The 18,522-nt window shown below is 38.4% G+C and overlaps 1 protein-coding gene across 1 annotated transcript in view; it reads left to right on the forward strand.

The window, feature by feature from the left end:
• Positions 1–18,522, forward strand: part of HSF5 (heat shock transcription factor 5) — a 44,564-nt gene that overhangs the window by 209 nt on the left and 25,833 nt on the right. Inside the window, 3 exon segments of the mRNA XM_078437358.1 lie at positions 2–841; positions 6,173–6,547; positions 18,032–18,129. Coding sequence (XP_078293484.1) covers positions 2–841; positions 6,173–6,547; positions 18,032–18,129 — 1,313 coding nt within the window.

Genomic DNA, 18,522 nt, shown 5'->3' on the forward strand with positions numbered 1-18,522 from the left:
GTGGGAACTCGAGGCCCCATTGGACGCGTTGGAAGGCGCGGCAGAGGCTCGTGCGCCAACGGTCCCGGGGTACGCGGCGGGCCTGGCGCAGGCAGGAGGGGGCAGGGCGCAGCGAAGGCCGGGCAAGGGGGAGGGGATCGAGAACGGGGTGGAAGAGCCAGGCTCTGCGGGGCGAGGCCCAGTGCCCGGGCGGGGGCGATGGAGGAGGCGCTGCTCTCCACCCCCATCAACCCCAACAACTTCCCCGCCAAGCTGTGGCGGTTGGTGAACAGTCCCCGGTACCGCTCGATCCGCTGGGACGGCCGTGGCGAGGGGCTGCTCATCGACCAGCCGCTCTTCGAGGCCGAGCTGCTCAGCCCGCCCGGGGCGGGGGCCGGGGGCGGTGGCGGTGGCGGCGGTGGCGGCGGCGGCGGCAGCGGCGGTGTGGGGGGCAACGGGGCCGAGCCCGAGCTCTTCAAAACCACCAACTTCACCAGCTTCATCCGCCAGCTCAACCTCTACGGCTTCCGCAAGGTGGTGCTGGGCGGGCCGGGCGCGGCGGGGCCCGGGCCGGGGCCCGGGGGCGGCGGACCGGCGGGCGACGGGCCGCTCCACCACTTCCACAGCCCACACTTCCGCCGCGACCAGCCGCAGCTGCTGGTGCACCTCAAGAGGCTCACCAGCGCCAACAAGGCCAAGCTGGCCGCCGGCCTGGAGGTGCCCTGCCGCCCGCCCAACCGCTTCCAGAGGCTCCTCATTACGTCGGCCTCCGCCTCGGCCTCGGCCTCGGCCTCGGCCTCCACCTCCCCGCTGCAGCACCAAGAGCCGCCGCCACCCGCGGGGCCCCGGCCCGAGCCGCATGGTGAGTCCATGACCACTACCAGGCACATGGGGCGACGGGGAGCAACCGCCACTTCCGAGGGCATTTCACACATCCTCAGGTGCGAAGGTGATCCACTTTCTGCTGGGCTTCCCGAGAAATAGGTCACGTCGCCCCCACCGTTTCCCACGACCGCCAGCACCCCCTTTCCGCCGGTGTGTCCCCTGGAAGGCCTTGGCATTTTTAGTCCGTTCCGGTTAATTGTCCACTGGCAGCCAAAGGGACCTCTGCTGTAGTCTTTCTGCTGTACCTGGCCTCTCTTGAACTCCAATCCCCCGTAGCCATCTACCTTCTTGAGACTCTTCCCTTCCCTTTTCGAACATCTAGAATAAGTAGCCCTTTGTTGAAGCACTAGGTCGGGAAGAAACACCGGAGGGTCTCCTTTGCTCTAATGGGAAGCAAAACAGTTACTGTAGAGGGTGAGGATATGATGGCCAAGGTGGGAAGGAACAAAGTCAGCCAGGAAAACGTAGAACATTTATACGTGGAAGTTTGCCCTTGAAGAGACGTGCCATCTTCTACCCATTGACACATCTAAGAAGTCTGAAGAGATGTTCTGACAATAATCATATTTTAGGTTCCAAGTAATATATAGAAAGGTAAACATTGTGTATCTTAAGGGCAAATATATAATAATATATTAATTCTTCATAAGATCCTGTTCCTGCATAGAACGAATTGGCCAAACGTTTCTTTCATCATAGCTAATTAGAGCTGATCTTTACTTGAGGTGTTATGGTTAGACAAACAGAAGGCAAAATGGTTTTCTTTACTGTCTGTCAAGTTGTAGTTAAGAGGAATTTTAGGAAGTTCACATTTATGTCTTTGAATCTTTCACTATTGGCTACAACCTTTCAGTCATGAAAAAACTTTGTATAAATATATTTACTAAAAACGCAAAAATTCTTTCTGATAGAAAATTATTTTGTAAACTTGGCTTCCGATGCTCTTCCCCCTCTTCCAGGAAGGTGAGGGTGGCAAATATTCCTTTTCTCTGTTTAAAGAGTCCATGATATGAGGCAGTATTTCAAAACAGCAACTGGATATAATAGTGAGAATTCATTCTTGTCTTCAACAGAAACATTTTCACCATGTTAATTTGGATCTAGCATAAATATGTAAGGATTATTTTTTAGTTATGGGAAGCTAAAAATATACAAATAAAAGTAACACTTTGTTTGATTTAACCTAGGCCCAGGGTTATGAATGAGGCAGCATTTTGTTCATTTGGAATTTAGAAGATAAGAGATTAGCTTGTGTGTGGAGTTTAGAAGATAAGGGATTAGGTTAGAGTTCTAGTAACAAGTTGGAAAAATAGCAGTGGCAAAGGAATGTTCTAAAGGAATTCTAAAGGAATATTAAGCCACTTCCATGTGATGGCCATTGATTTTGGTGGGGAATTGCATGGGGAAAGGCACTGGAGACAATACCCTGGCATGCATTTGACAGAATCTCTGACGTGGGTATTTGTTTTTTAGGTTGTGTATCTGGTGGGTGTAAGGAGAAAAGACTGGAAAGTGTGTTCTTGGGAGTAATAGGGTAACTACTTCAGGCAAAGAAACATACAAATGCGCGTACATAAAAACCAAGTCTTGCTCACTTTTTTCACTTCTCTTTTTCTCCTCACATATCCTAAACCCAGTTGTATTCTAAGAATAGAGTCCATTTTAATGAAAGAAGTACAGGGGCTGCCGACGGTCAGATTTTCTTATAGTTGAACTCATATATATATATACACATATACACATATATGTATATATATATAGTTATAGAAATTCAATGTGTGTGTGTGTATATATATATATATATATATACACAGAGTTTATATATATATAATATATATAAAGAGTTTATATATATAATATATATATATAAAGAGTTTATATATATAATATATATATAAAGAGTTTATATATATATGTATACACACACACACATTGAACTTCTATAACTATATAGATGAACTTCAGTTGGTCAGCATTTTAAAGATTATTTGTTGAATAACATGAATTTAATTCATATTTTTGCAGTGTAGATATTACATCAATCCACATATACCTAAGATTATTGTAGTTTTCACACATTTCTATTTTTTACCATTCTGCCTGTTGGTATGTGCAGAAGGTATGTCGGTTGTGTATTGTCTACACGATAGGCTTGGGTCACTAGGGAATTGTGTTTCTTTTTTTTTTTTTTTTTTAATTTTTTTTTTTCAACGTTTTTTATTTATTTTTGGGACAGAGAGAGACAGAGCATGAACGGGGGAGGGGCAGAGAGAGAGGGAGACACAGAATCGGAAACAGGCTCCAGGCTCCGAGCCATCAGCCCAGAGCCTGACGCGGGGCTCGAACTCACGGACCGTGAGATCGTGACCTGGCTGAAGTCGGACGCTTAACCGACTGCGCCACCCAGGCGCCCCTAGGGAATTGTGTTTCTGATGTGGGTGGAATGTAATTCTAAGTTCAAGAATACTGGGCCAACTTCGTTCGCTTTAATTCTGTGTTCTAAGCCCTTGGCTCTTCTGTTTCTCTTCACCTAGTTTTTATTCTGCTTGACCATTTCTTTAGTTATATGTCTGACTGTACTGCTACTTCTTAGTCTCCACTTTGTTTTCTGTGTTCTACTTCAGCTTATGGTTTGAATACTTATGTCTTTTTTTTTTTTTTTTTTTTTTTTTTTTTTTTACAATAGCATCCTCTGTTCTAGTACCTTTTTATCTAGATCCATTGAAATAGTTGTCTTGTTCACCTTTCAGGAATGTCCTTGATAAGAAATGTGAAAATCACATGTTTCTCCCTTTTTTTTTCTTTTGCTCCACTTTGTTATTTTGTTTTTAGTGGCAGTTTATTTTACAATATTTTTTAAAACTTTCTAAACTAAGTAACAAGTCTGAGTAATAGTAGAGAATCTGTTTTGGCCTGGGGATATCAAGCTCTCAAGAGGCAGACTTTTTTCCTGGGAATTGATTAGTTCAGAGCCATTTATATAAAAGGAATAAGACCTTTATGAACAGAAATGCATCCTGCCTTACATTTCTAAAATTCTGGATTTAAACTTTGTCAAATATATCTTGCAGATGTTCTGAAAACATACAGATGATATTCTGTGAAGTTAGTCAGAATAGAGCCCTATGAGGTAACCCTTAACAATAAATAAGAGCTGAATGTGTTTTAGTTCTTTATTTTTAAAAAACAAATGTAAAAGAATGCGCTTCTAATCCTATCAGTCTTCATATGCATCTAAAAACATCTAAAAGTATATGAATGTTTGGCCATCACTTTATCATGATAGAAGTAGATTTTATATTTTGATAAATCAAGGTAAAGAATTCTTTAATTAGCTGTTTAAGTTACTGACAATCTGAAAATTCATCAATATCTTAACCCTAAAGAAGGTGGAAGAAGGGTTAGCTATTTCACACTGTAGTGATATATAGTTTTAGCATGTGAAGCATCCAAGGAAGAATCAAGTGGTGGGTAGTTTTAGATCTCAGAAACACCTGTTGTGAAGAGCAAAAAATGTTTCTTTAGGTCTTAAAGGATTGTTTCTGGTAGTTCAAAGTGTGTATACATATGGAATTGCTAGTCCAGTTCCATAAAAACTGTTTTTTTTGTACTTTAAAGGAAAAAAAAGAAAAGCAGTTTTTAAGAGGTATGTATCATTTGAATACATTCAGTCTTCTGAATTAGACTTTTTTTCCCCCATTAGATTTAGACTTCTTGATTTCCAGGTTACTTTAGAATTTGTGTGTATATATATGTGTGTATGTATTTGTTTTTGTCATTAATGCTTTATTTTTTTAATTTTTATTATTTTTTAAGAGTTTATATTAAGAAAATTGGCTTGAATCAGGCAGTGCCAAACCAGAAGTGGTTAGGAGTGCTCCTAGTGCTCTATTCTTTAGAGGAAATTAAACACCACAGAAATAGAATGAAAGATGTATAACATGTTGAATGGGTTTACAATTAAAATATTTGGAAAAGTAGGTATTTGAGTGCCATCTTTTACCATATAGTTTAATAGAGGAGTAGCACATGAATTAGACGTCCCCTCTGTTTTATAGATTAGTTTAATGGAACAAATTGAAAGGAATTTGTGAAGCACATAATTTAACATCCTCCCTGGGAAAATAAAGCTAGCTTTTTTCTTTTTTTAATTTTTATTTATTTACTTTGAGAGAGAGAGAGAACCACTGGGGGAGGGGCAGAGAAAGAGAGAAAGAGGGAGAGAGAATCCCATATGGGCTCTGCAGGTTCCATGCTCAGCTCAGAGCCCAATATGGGGCTTGATCCCATGACTGTGAGATCATGACCTGAGCTGAAATCAAGAGTCAGATGCTCAACCAACTGAGCCACCCAGGCACCCCAGGCTAGTTTTGTTTATTGTGTTCAAGAATCACAGTCTGAAAAATAAGTTCAGCCTGCAACATGTATATTTTCTTTTTTCCTCATTATATAGTAATGCCCTTTCTCTCTCTTCATCATCTCCACTTTTGAATTCCTTTCTACCTTACTAGATAGGAGAAAGCAAATATCAGAATCCCTGGGCTTGAGTATATGGATTTTTAACAAACTCTACAGGTGATTTCAGATGTAAATCAATGTTTGAGAGCTGCCGATACCTAGGATATCTAGGAAGGGACTCTACTGGGGATACTCTGAGGAAAAAAAGACTATGGAAAATAAATTTTTTTTTTGATCATAGAAAATTTTTGATTAAGAAAGGAAGAAAAGAACTGAGTCAAAGTTTTCAAGCCTGACTTTTCTGCAAAGATGAGCTTTAAAAAAAATTGAAAAGGAGTAAAGAGCATTTTCTTTTTGGTTTGTGTTATAGTTCTTCTTTGATCCCCACTTATTTCTTTTATGTATATGGTTAAGTGTTTACTTCTGTGCATATTATTAAGGTTTCTCAATGATCTGAAAGACTGAGTGGAATTTCTAAAACTTCTACGAAGTAGCTTATAGATTGGAAAAATCTGGGTTAATCAACTGAGGTTAAAAAGGTAAGATGACTGAATCATCTATAAAAGTCTTTGAACATTGCATTTGATTTAACATTTGATTTAATATTGGAGTTTGGCTACTTTGTCTCTTACTAAGATTGAGAACGAAACAAAAGTTTATTTGATTATTTTTTTAGCATTGTATGTGTAATCTTGTATTCTGGATTCTGAACTTGTTTTTACCAGAACTAAATTTCTGTTGTGTTAAACATGGCTGAGAATTGAACACATTCATGTTTTGTAACTTTTAGTTTACTACATCCAGTGGTACAATATAAAATTAGTAAACGCGCTCTTCCTCTTTTATGCAGGACCAGTGGCTGTAGGACAATTCCACCGGTCATTCCGGCGAGATAGTTTGTCTCCTTACTCCTACGTATCAACTTCATCCCACAACCATAGTACTTTCCCTCTGAAAGGTTTAGATCGGACCCCGATTCCTCCTAGAACATGGCAGAACTCCCTTGGAATGCATCCAGGACAAGTGGAAACGTCTCCCACTTTTTCAGATAAAGGGGTTCCATTTCCTGTACTGCAGAGGTTTCCGACTGAGGTTACCTATACCCTGCAGCCAAGCGCCACATCTGTACACGTTCAGCAAGGTCCTCAAACAATGGTCAGCTCCTCCCAAAAATACAGTAACTACACACCCTCAGCGCAGTACTCCCAAGCCTACTATCCAACAGGTATGAGAAATTCAAGTTCAGTGGCTTCTCTTAAAGTATTTTATAATGGGCATTTGTATTTCTAAATGCATTTCTGCATTCTTAAAAATAGTATGAATATGCACATAAGAAATGTCAAAGATTTCTCATCAGAACATATTTTTGAGCAATATATAAAATTTCATTGTGTTCTTAAAGATTGTGAACATTTTGTTGGTACAGAAAGATGTATGTTTTTAGTGAAACTTTTATATCTTCAAAATGGGTCCTAGTAATGAAATTAGGACATAACTACACTGGGACCTTGTTCCGACTCTGCTCTTGTTGCAGTATTTTGTTTCTTTAAAAAACATTTATATACATGTTATAGTTGACCCTTGAACAATGCAGGGTTGGGATGCTGACCCCCTGCAGTTGAAAATCTGTGTGTAACTTTTCATCCTCCCAAAACTTAACTACTAGTAACCTATTTTCACTGGAAGCCTTACCTAAGATAACATAAACTGTTGGTTAGCACATTTTTTGTATGTTATGTGTATTATGTACTATATTCTTATAACATAGTAAGAGAAAAGAAAATGTTAAGAAAATCGTAAGAGAAAATACATTTACAATACTGTACTGTATCAAAAATATCCAAAAATACCCACATAGTTCAAACTCATGTTATTCAAGGGTCAACTGTATATATTACATTTTTTAATGTTATAGGTGGGATTACCTCATAATGAAATCATTTTAGCATCTCAGTAATGAAGTTTAATAAAAGAGCATACTTTCTATCTCTTAAAACTAAATTATATTCTTCTAGTAAAAATGTGATGGTGTGGTTTGACAGGGCAGCCCCTGCAGTGTTAATCCCAGCCAACTAAGAACTGCAGAGTAGCAGAGAAGAGAACCTGACAGTGACAGCTGACCTAGAGCTCAACCAAGGGTATTGAAGGCATACTGTAGATCTCAAGCCACTAATCAGGAATCCTTATGATAGTGACCATGTGTTGAGCTTCTTGGGGTAGGTGGGGAGAGTGTTTTTTTTTGGGGGGGGGGTACACTTTTGCAAGATAATAGCCTTACCTTTCCATTCAAATGTATTTTCTGTTTTGCAGGAACACCATATAATCGTGGTGTATATCATCATGTAAAGTGCTTTAATACTGAGTGACAAAAGGGGCAATAGACATATGACAAGGGTCAAGGCTTTCAGAAAAGACCAGAGAGAGAAGAAAGAGGGTATTCCTTTGCCCAATGAATTAAGGCTCTAGGAATATTAATTTTCTCAAATATGTAGATCTGGAAGCACCATTTCTGCCAGGCAGGAGGAAATCCAAAGCTAGAATAGGTGAAAAGAATGTAAATTAGGGGAATTAAATAATTTGTTGACTTTTAAAAGTTATAAATCTGTTAACTTCTGTTTGTAACAGTACTCACTATTTTCTAGCTGTATCACCCAACTGTATTCTTTTACTATCGGCTTATTGCATTCTACCTAAATATAGCAGTAAAAGAGATTGCTTGATTTTCCCAAAATATATAATATTTTGATATTAAAATAATAAAACAAGAATTTAAATTAGATTGGGTTTTGTATATTTTTAGAGCTGCTACTGTTTTGGTGGATGGAATTGAGAAGGAAAAGGCAAAGGAAGTATATGGATTAAGGATGACTTAGCACTTTTATTCATTTTGCCTATTAGAAATTTTTTTTAAATGTTTATTTTTGAGAGAGACAGAGCGCCCATGCGTGCACAAGCACGGGAGGGGCAGAGAGAGGGGGACAGAGGGTCTGAAGTGGGCTCTGCGCTGACAGCAGTGAGCCTGATGTGGGGCTCAAACTCACCAACCAAGAGATTATGACCTGAACTGAGAGATCATGACCTGATGCTCAACCGACTTAGCCACCCCAGTGCCCCTTGCCTATTAGAAATTTTAAAAAAGGTTGAAGCCTAGTATTTTTTCATATTTTCAGCTACTTCTTTGAAAAACAAAAAATAGATGACTAAATTCATGTTAGAAGTTTTATATCTTCTAGTGAATAGTTTAGTTCAACATTTTAATGAACAGATTAGGCATTACTATCTAAATTATAATTTCAGCTGTGTTCCATGCATACATACAATACATATGCATATAGAGAGAGACAGTCTGTGTCTTCTTTACACTTGTTTTACATTCTGTAGCCCATCAACTGGATAATACCCTTACCTCCCTTCCCTTTACCAGTAAGTGTTTCCTTTCCTAAACTCCATCCAAACCCCCTTCCTCAAACTACTAAAGACTCAGAAGCTGTTGGGGAGTTTAAATTCAGAAGGCCTGCAGCAAGAGAAATGTAGAAATGTACTTGGCTTTCCAATTTGGAATTTTGGAGGCATTTTCCTATGGACATATTAGATATGGTGGTTAGGTTCTATATTACTATTAGTCCTACACTTATGGTACAGGTGGTTATAATCTGGTCTAGGAGCCAAATTAACTTATATGATGTTGTTTCTATGGGAACATGTATTTCAAGTTCCAGACAATCTTCTCAGAAACACCTAGTTCTAAATTTTTTGAGAACCACTTAAGTATCATTTACCAGAAAACACTACAAATAGTTACTATTATTCATTCATTATAGAAATACTGTTTGTTAAATTATTATGATTTAGGATATGTTATTTAAAAAATATTTTATGTTAGCTTGGATGTAAAATTATAAGTTGAAAATTGTCAAATAAAGAAATAAACAGGTGAATAGATTAATTAATTGAAAATTATGTCCAAGAGTTCAAGGTAAGGGCTAGGAAACAGACATTAAAAGAACAGGTAAGTGCTGCTGATGTTTTGATAGTGTACAGTACATGTGAAATAGAATCTTGTGTTATCTGAATTTTTGTTTTGGGAACGTTGAAGTGACTATAAAGTTTCTGAGCTTCTGAAAATAAGTTTCATGATCTCATGATGATACCTACTACATAGACTAGGTCTATGCTATAATGTAATAAGCAAGACTGCTTTGAACATTCTAAAGTACTATATAAATAAAAAGTTGTATTGTTGGGGTGCCTGGGTGGCTCAGTTGGTTGAGCATCAACTCTTGGTTTCAGGTCGGGTCATGATCTCAGAGTTCATGAGATTGAGCCCCGCATCAGGCTCTGTGCTGGCAAGGTGGGGACTGCCTGGGATTCTCTCTCCTTCAGCGCCCCCCCCCTCAAAAACACATAAATAAACTTTAAAAAAAAAAAGGTTGTATTCGTAAGTAAAAGAGACCTACTATGGAAAAGAAAGTGCCATAAAAATACTGTAGAAGTATTTGACTCCTCCAAATTTTAGGTGAAGGAGGCAAAAAGTAGTGAGCAACTTAACCAGTAGTTAATGAGTACCTGTTTATGAAGAGCATTACAAATGACTTAACCAAAGTTAAATAGAATATCATTCTCAGAGGCAGGATAATGATCATTTTCAAACTCAGCTCTTGAAATAATAATGAAGTAACTAATTTTGGAATAATGGTCACACTTGAATCTTTTTGAAGTGAACTATATGATTTGAAGTTTGGATCAAATTTTAGTAAGCAGCAACAGCTGACTTCATTTAAAAATTCTATTGATAATAGAGGCTCCTGGGTTGGCTCAGTTGGTTGAGCATCCAACTTGGGCTCAGGTCATGATTTCCGGGTTTGTGGGTTTGAGCCCCACACCAGGCTCTGTGCTGACAGCTCAGAGCCTGGAGCCTGCTTCAGATTCTTTCTCTCTCTCTGTGTCTTCCTCTCTCCCTGTGTCTTCCTCTCTCTCTGCCCTCCCCCTCTCACACTCTGTCTGTGTCTCTGTCTCTCAAGAAAATAAATAAACATTAAAAATTTTTAAAAATTATATTGTTAATAAACTTGAATCTGGTATTCAAATATTATAGTCTGTAAAGTTTGAATTTTGTAGTATTTTATAAATTAATTTCTTTAGTAAAGCCAAACATTGAGACTAGAACATTGCTGTCCAACTGACTCAGAATGACTCATCTGAATCATTTCTTACATTTGTCATTCCTCTCTTGAAGTGTTTATTTTCTTTGCCTAGTTGATGACATTTTTTCCACTCTTATCATCGCTTCAAAGACAAAATGTAGATCCAGTATTGATTGACTCTTTTTAGTCTTGTCCTATCTTAGATTCATTTCTTTCTTTTGATATTATTTTCGTAGCATGCTACTGTAATTTAATTTCCTTTTTAAAAAAGTTTTTATTTACTTATTTTGAGAGACAGAGAGAAAAAAAGTGTGAGTGGGAAAGGGGCAGAGAGAGAGGAGAGAGAGAGAGAATGCCAAGCAGGTTCCACACTGAACTGTCAGCAGGGAGCCCAACTTGGGGCTTGAACACATGAAGTGCAAGATCATAATCTGAGCAGAAGTCAGATGCTTAACCTGCTGAGCCACCCAGGTGCCCCAGTTGCCCTTTTGTATACAAAACTTTTAGACCTTTTTATTTTTTATTTTATATTTTTAATTAAAAATTTTTTTTAATGTTTATTTTTGAGAGAGACAGAAACAGAGCAGAGTTGGGGGAGGGGCAGAAAGGTGTGGGGGAGACACAGAATCCAAAGCAGGCTCCAGGCCCAGAGCTGTCAGCACAAAGAGCCTGACATGGGGCTCGAACTCATGAGCTGTGAGATCATGACCTGAGCCAAAGTTGGACACTTAACTGACAGAGCCACCCAGGTGCCCCATATATTTTTAATTTTTTTAAAGCAAGCTCTACACCCAGTGTGGGGCTTGAACTCATGATCCTGAGATCAAGGGTCATGTACGTGCTTCACTGGCCAAGCCAGCCAGGTGCCCCTAGATCTTTTTATTGTATTAATTCTCTACATATCTGAACATACATAATAATATTGATTGATTGATTGATTGATTGATCCATCCATCCATTCATTCATTCATTCATTTTTAAGTAGGCTCCACGCTCATCTCAATGTGGGCTTGAACTCATGACACTGAGATCAAGAGTCACATGCTCCACTGACTGAATCAGCCAGGTGCCCCCAAAATATTCATATTTATCTAGAGGCCTATATTGAGGAATGTTTTCCTTTAACTAATGTTATAATGCTGAATTGACCCAAAGTCAGTTTTGCATTGTTTTTAAAGTTAAGTTTTAAACTTAAAGCAGTGATGAGCAATTTGTAGCTGCCCTTCACCTCATTTCTTTTCTTTATTTTTGAGGGAGAGAGGAAGACACAGAATCTGAGTCAGGCTCCAGGCTCTGAGCTGTCAGCACAGAGCCCTATGTGGGGCTCAAACTCACGAACTGGGAGATCATGACCTCATAACCGATGAGCCACCCAGGCGCCCCAAAAGAATAAAATATTTTAAAAGCTATCTTTCAAAAGACCCTACATATTAACATCTTAAAGGTTAAATACAGTCATTTGTAAGAATATACAACTTCCTCTGCAAGGTGCCTATGATATTTTATTTTTTATTGAAAAAATAAATATTGTATCATTATTTTTTTTTTGAATTGAATCTTGGGCAAAAAGAATTGCTTATTATTGTTTTAAAGTATATTTAAATTCTAAAGAATTTATTTTTTCTATTCTATATAATGTACATGACAAATATAGAACTGAAGTTATAAGAGCTTTCCAATGCTCTTATTCTTGTGGTCAAGCCTTTATTGTCCGTTTCTTTGAAAAGGTTTGATTTTCTTCTTATGGAAAGAGGAAGTTCTCTTTAGCTGCCAGAAGAAACTAAGCAAAAGCACAATTATATTTGTCTTTCTTTTTGTTGAGGTAAAATGTAAATAATGTAGAATTTACCATTTTAAACATTTTTAAGTCTACAGTTTTGTGGCATTAAATACAATCACATTGTTATACTAGCATTATCACCTTCCATCTCCAGGACTTTTTCATCTTCTCCAGCTGAGACTCCATACTGTTAAACACTAATATCATATTCCCTTCTTCCTCTAGCTCCTGGCAACCACCATTCTACTTTCTGTCTATGAACTTGACAACTCTCTGACACTCATCTAAGAAGAATCATACAGTGGTGCCTGGGTGGCTCAGTCAGTTGAGCATCTGACTCTTGATTTCAGCTCATGTCATGATCCCAGGGTAATGGGATCGATCCCCACGTCTGGCTCCACACTCAGCGTGGAGAGACTTAAGATTCTCTCTCTTCCTCTGCCCCTCTCCCCCAGTTTTGTGCTCTCCCCTTCCTAAAAAAGAAAAATAATTAAAAAAAAAGAATCATACAATATTTGCCCTTTTGAGATTGGCTTATTTCACTAAGCATACTGTTTTCAAGATTCATCGATATTTTTACATGGGCCAAAATTTCCTTATTTAAAAAAATTTTTTTAATGTTTACTTATTTTTGAGAGAGAGAGAGAGACAGAGTGTGAGCAGGGGCAGGGGAGGGGCAGAGAGAGAGGGAGAGACACAGAACTCGAAGTGGGCTCCAGGCTCCATGCTGGACTGAGCCACCCAGGCATCCCTAAAATTTCCTGATTTTTTAATGCTGAATAATTTTCCGTTGTATGTATATACCACATTTTGTTTATCCATTGATCTGTTGGTAGACATTGGGTTGCTTCCACTTTTTGGCTATTGTGAACAATACTGCTGTGAATATGGGTGCACAAATATTAGTTTGAGTGCCTGCTTTCACTTTTTTTGGGTATATTCCCAGAAGACCTTTACCTTACTATAAATGAGGAAGTGTTGGGGTCCTAGATATATAGTAACTTATCTTGAAACTAAATTTACTATTAGGATGTTTTTCCTGCTGAGCATTTATATTGAGAATTTTCTCACTGCTGACACTACTATTCTGGAGTAGATTCAAGTCCAAAACATTTTAATTATATATTTGAATAACCTCCATAGGATAAACAAGTATGAACTTGTTTTCCTTACCTTTAGTAGGAGTGAAAATTTTTACTTTTGGATAATTTTTAGTAATCCTGAATTTTTCTAATTACCAGAATTCTTTTAAAAATGTCATTAACTATTATATTTATATCTGAAATAGAATTCTTTTTTTTTAAGTTTTATTATTTATTTTGGGGGAGAGAGAGAGAGAGAGAGAGAATCCCAAGTAGGCTCTGCATTGGAAGTAAGGAACCCGACGTGGGGCTCAATCTCATGAACCATGAGATCGTGAGTGGGAAGCTTAACCAACTGAGCCACCCAGGCGCCCCTGAAATAGAATTCTGTCCATTATTTCCAGTTTTATATTCTACATGCAATTTAATACCTTAAGTGAACAATGCCTTCGGGAAGATAGTGGAAGTTCTTTATGCAGATGAATGTACCTTAGGACATAGTGATAAATTCAGTTTTATAAATGTCAGTGCTTTCACAATGCTTTCATAATACACACTAGGTTAATTTTTCATGTACTAAGCACACAGTTGCTGTTCTATAGCTAAGTTTTTCATATTCTGTAAGCTAACTAGTATCTTACTTTGTTCTATTTTGTTGATTATACAAAATGGGATTGCACTGGTAAGGAAATAGCCATTGAGGAATCTTTTTGGATTATCTATTCATGTTCCCCTTTTCTTCATGCAGGTAACTTTCTACTTTCCATTTGTTACTGGACACTTAAAAGGATAGTATCCATTTTGCTGTTTCCTTAGATAATAAATCAGCTATCAACTATATACTAATATATTCTCTATTGTATATTTTACTTTATTTATCCAATAAATTTTACTATTATTATTTTTAATGTTTATTCATTTTTGAGAGAGAGACACACAGTGTGAGTGGGGAGGGGCAGAGAGAGAGGGAGACACAGAACTCGAAGCAGGCTCCAGGCTCTGAGCTGTCTGCTCAGATGTGGGGCTTGAACTCATGAACTATGAAATCATTACTTGAGCTGAAGTTGGACACTCAACCAACTGAGCCACCCAGGTGCTCCTTATTATTATCATTTTTAATGTTTTTAATTTTGAGAGGGAGAGCATGTGTGCATTCAGGGGAAGGACAGAGAGACAGGGGGACAGAGGATCTGAAGCAGGCTCTGTGCTGACATCAGACAGCCTGAGGAGGGGCTTGAACTCACAAACCAGAGATTAGGACCTGAGCTGAAGTCGGACACTTAACTGACTCAGCCACCCAGGAGCCCCCAAGAGATTTATTTTAATGTACACTTTAACAACTATTCAAAATATGTAAGCAATGGAATCAGAGCAGTATTAGCAAAGTAAACCTAATACCTTTCATTGTTTTATTTGTAATGAAAACACTATTTTATGGTACCCTGAAGGGTAAATACTGCAGCTCCTGACTGAGTGTTTTCCTGCCACTAGGGGGCTAGGTTTTCCTTAGCTGTTAAAACTCTAGAAAAAAGTCCCACTTTTTTTTCAGAGTTTTGGCAAACCCTACAGATGCTTCCTTGGTGTTTTCCTTTTGGATTTAAGTTATTTCCCAGGATGTTTGAAAGCATAAATATCCTGGGAAATCAAATTCAAATCCATAACATTGAAATTATATACTTGAATAATCTTCAAAGGTTAAAGTGTAAGAACCTGTTTGCCTAACCTATATTGGAAGTGATAAGAATATGAATTTTATATGGCCATCTTAGTCATGTCTGGCTTTTTAAATCACTGGAACTGTTAAAATGATGTAATTCAGAAAACATCAACCCTTACATGTGTACTAGAACTAGAATTCTGTCCATTATTTCAGGTTTTTCCTTCCATGTGCAAGATTTAATGGCTTAAACTGCATAAGATACTAGAAAATATTTATTTTTAGCATACCTTTATGAACTTCTGACATTTAAAATTTTTTTTCATGTTTATTATTTTGAGGGGGAGGAAGGGCAGAGAGAGAGGGAGACACAGAAACCAAAACAGGCTCCAGGCTCTGAGCTGTCAGCACAGAGTCCTACATGGAGCTTGAACTCATGGACTGTGAGATCATGTCCTGAGCCAAGGTCGAACACTTAACCAACTGAGCCACCCAGGTACCCCCGAACTTCTGACATTTTAAAAATCAGTAGTCAATAATAGATAAGTTGGGAAACATTGCAATGAATTTTTATAACACTTAGGCTGATTTACTTTCAAAGATTATAGAATAAGTTTTTTTTAAGTAATTTTATTAGCATATACAAAATATGAAAAATGTGGACATAAAAGTAGAAAGCTTCCATCTTATAACAAAGGCAAAAACATTCATCAAATGGAGTTCTAGTAAAATTAAAGTGTTACATTTTAGGAAGAAGAAAAGATTTGGGAAGTATTGTGGTACACTAAAGAGCATGTGGGGGCACCTGGGTGGCTCAGTTGGTTAAGAGTCCAACTCTTCATTTTGGCTCAGGTCTTGATCTCATGGTTGTGGGACTGGTGCTGGGTGTGGAACCTGCTTGGGATTCTCTCTCTCTACCTCTCCCTCTGCCCCTCCCCTGCTCTCACACTCTCTCTCTCTCTCAAAAAAAAAAAAAAAAAAAAAAAAAAAAAAAAAAAAAAAAAAAAAAAAAAAAAGAAAAGAAAAAGAAAAAAGAAAAAAAAGCTTGGGCTTTGGAGTTTGATGCTGACCCTGTCAATATCAGCTTTGTGACTTTCAGCAAATTATTTAACGTCTCTGAGCTTTAGTTTCCTTATTTTTGTAAAGTAATGTTAATACCTCATTCAATTGTTGTTTGGATTAAATGAAGCAATATATGTAAAGCACCTACTACTGTGCCTGGAACATGGTAGGCGCTCAATAAATGTCATCCTCTGTTTAATCCAAAGATGTGATGTGTTATAACTGATTCTCATTCATTGTGGAGAGTCTCTCTCTGGAAAAGAGGAAACTCAACCTATTATTAAGACTGCATCTGCCTGGGTGGCTCAGTCGGTTGAGCGTCCAGCTTCAGCTCAGGTCACGATCTCGCGGTCCGTGAGTTCGAGGCCCGCGTCGGGCTCTGGGCTGATGGCTCAGAGCCTGGAGCCTGCTTCCGATTCTGTGTCTTCCTCTCTCTCTGCCCCTCCCCCGTTCATGCTCTGTCTCTCTCTGTCTCAAAAATAAATAAACGTTAAAAAAAATTAAAAGAAAAAAGACTGCATCTGTGGGGCACCTGGGTGGCTCAGTTGGTTAAGCATCCAACTTTTTGGCTCAGGTCATGATCTCACGGTTCATGGGTTTGAACCCCATATCGGGGTCTGTGCTGACATCTCAGAGCCTGGAGCCTGCTTCAGGTTCTGTGTCCCCTCTCTCTCTGCCCCTCCCTCACTCACACTCTGTCTCTCTCTCAAAAATAAATAAACATTTAAAAAAAGAAAAAAGAAAGACTGCATCTGTAAGTGTAACTATCCCAATACAAAGAGTTCAATCTTTTTATGGTATCCTAACTGTAAAGAGAAAACTAGGAAAACCTACTTTTTTAGTTAAAATAATGGCATTAGCTATTTATTTTTTGATTGCTTACTGTATTCCAGTACTATTCTAAGTGCTTTATGCCTATTAGCTCATTCATTCCTCACAAGAAACATACTAGGGTATGTACTATTATTACCCCCATTTTAATAAGATGCAGAAACTGAGGCCCAAAGAGATTAACCTTGCTCAAGTTTATGTAGCAATTAAGATTTTGGTCTTGGATCCAAATTCTTAGTAATTTCTTTAAGTGGTTAAAACATGTTTGCCTGGATTTTACTGGATGCGTTATATAATGGTAAGAACATTTGGACAGTATTTCACTTATTTTATCCTTAAAATCACACCCTCCTCCAAATGTTTGTTACTATTAAAATATTTGAAACAATTATTTTGGAATTCCAAACATGTTCTGATATTTTCAGTAAAATGAAATTTTTTTTAATGTTTATTTTTGAGAGAGACAGAAACAGAGCTTGAATGGGGGAGAGGCAGAGAGAGAGGGAGACAGAATCCGAAGCATGTTGCAGGCTCCGAGCTGTCAGCACAGAGCCCGATGCAGGGCTCGAATCCACGGACGGTGAGATCATGACCTGAGCCAAAGTCAGATGCCCAACCAACTGAGCCACCCAGGCACCCCTTCAGCAAAATGAAATTACATTCAATAAGAATAAATATTTGGTTAGAAAGGTGACAAAATGTTTAGGTGCCAGAGAAATCATTTAGAAAAGTAGACATGACCCTTTAAAATGACTTAAAAAATTTTTTTTAAGTTTGTTTATTTTAAGAGAGCGAGTACAAGCAGGGGAGGGTCAGAGAGAAGGAGAGACAGAATCCCAAGCAGGCCCTGCATCATCAGCACCAAGCCTGATGCTGGGCTTGAACTCATGAACCATGAGATCATGACCTGAGCCAAGATTAAGAGTCAGACGCTTAGCTGCACCACCCAGGCGCCCCTAAAATGACTTTTTAAATTGGTTAATTACCATGTTGTTTTCAACAAATAATAGCACCTGATTGTACTAAATCTAATTTTATTGCATCCCCAAAGGAAAACGTTTGGAATTTTTCTTTCCAAGTTGAAAGGGGAGTGCTTTAAATGCTACACAGGTTAACTTGGTTGATGCCTCTTTTCTGTTTGAATTTGTCCCAGCTGTACTACAGTGCTGCTCTCCTTCTACCCACATGGACGCTCTAAGTAGTTGTGTGACTCCCACTGCCTCTTCCTATGCACACTGCAACTACTTCCAGGTAATATTCTTGGAACAATGGACACACTCTGTACTTCACGTGTAATACGATTGACCTTGCACAGTTTTAAAGTGTAATTTTATCTGAACGAGTAGCCAGAGGTAAGCTGTGGATTATGGCTTCAGTTTTCTCAATTCTAAAAAAAGGGAGTTGATATGAATGGTGTCTGAGGATTCTTCTAGGCCTGCACTGTCCAAAACAGTAGGCACTAGCTACATGTGGCTGTTTAAATTTAAATTAATTAAAACTAAATAAAATCTACAATTCATTTCTAGTGCTCAAAGTCTCATGGCCAGTGGCTACCAAATTGTACAGCAGAGATAGCATTTTCATCATTGCTGAAAATTAGTTTGAACATTGCTGTTCTAGGCTCTTCTATGGTAAAATGAATAC

This window comes from Panthera onca, chromosome E1, assembly GCF_046562875.1.
Source record: "Panthera onca isolate mPanOnc1 chromosome E1, mPanOnc1 haplotype 2, whole genome shotgun sequence".
In the NCBI taxonomy this organism is placed as follows: domain Eukaryota; kingdom Metazoa; phylum Chordata; class Mammalia; order Carnivora; family Felidae; genus Panthera; species Panthera onca.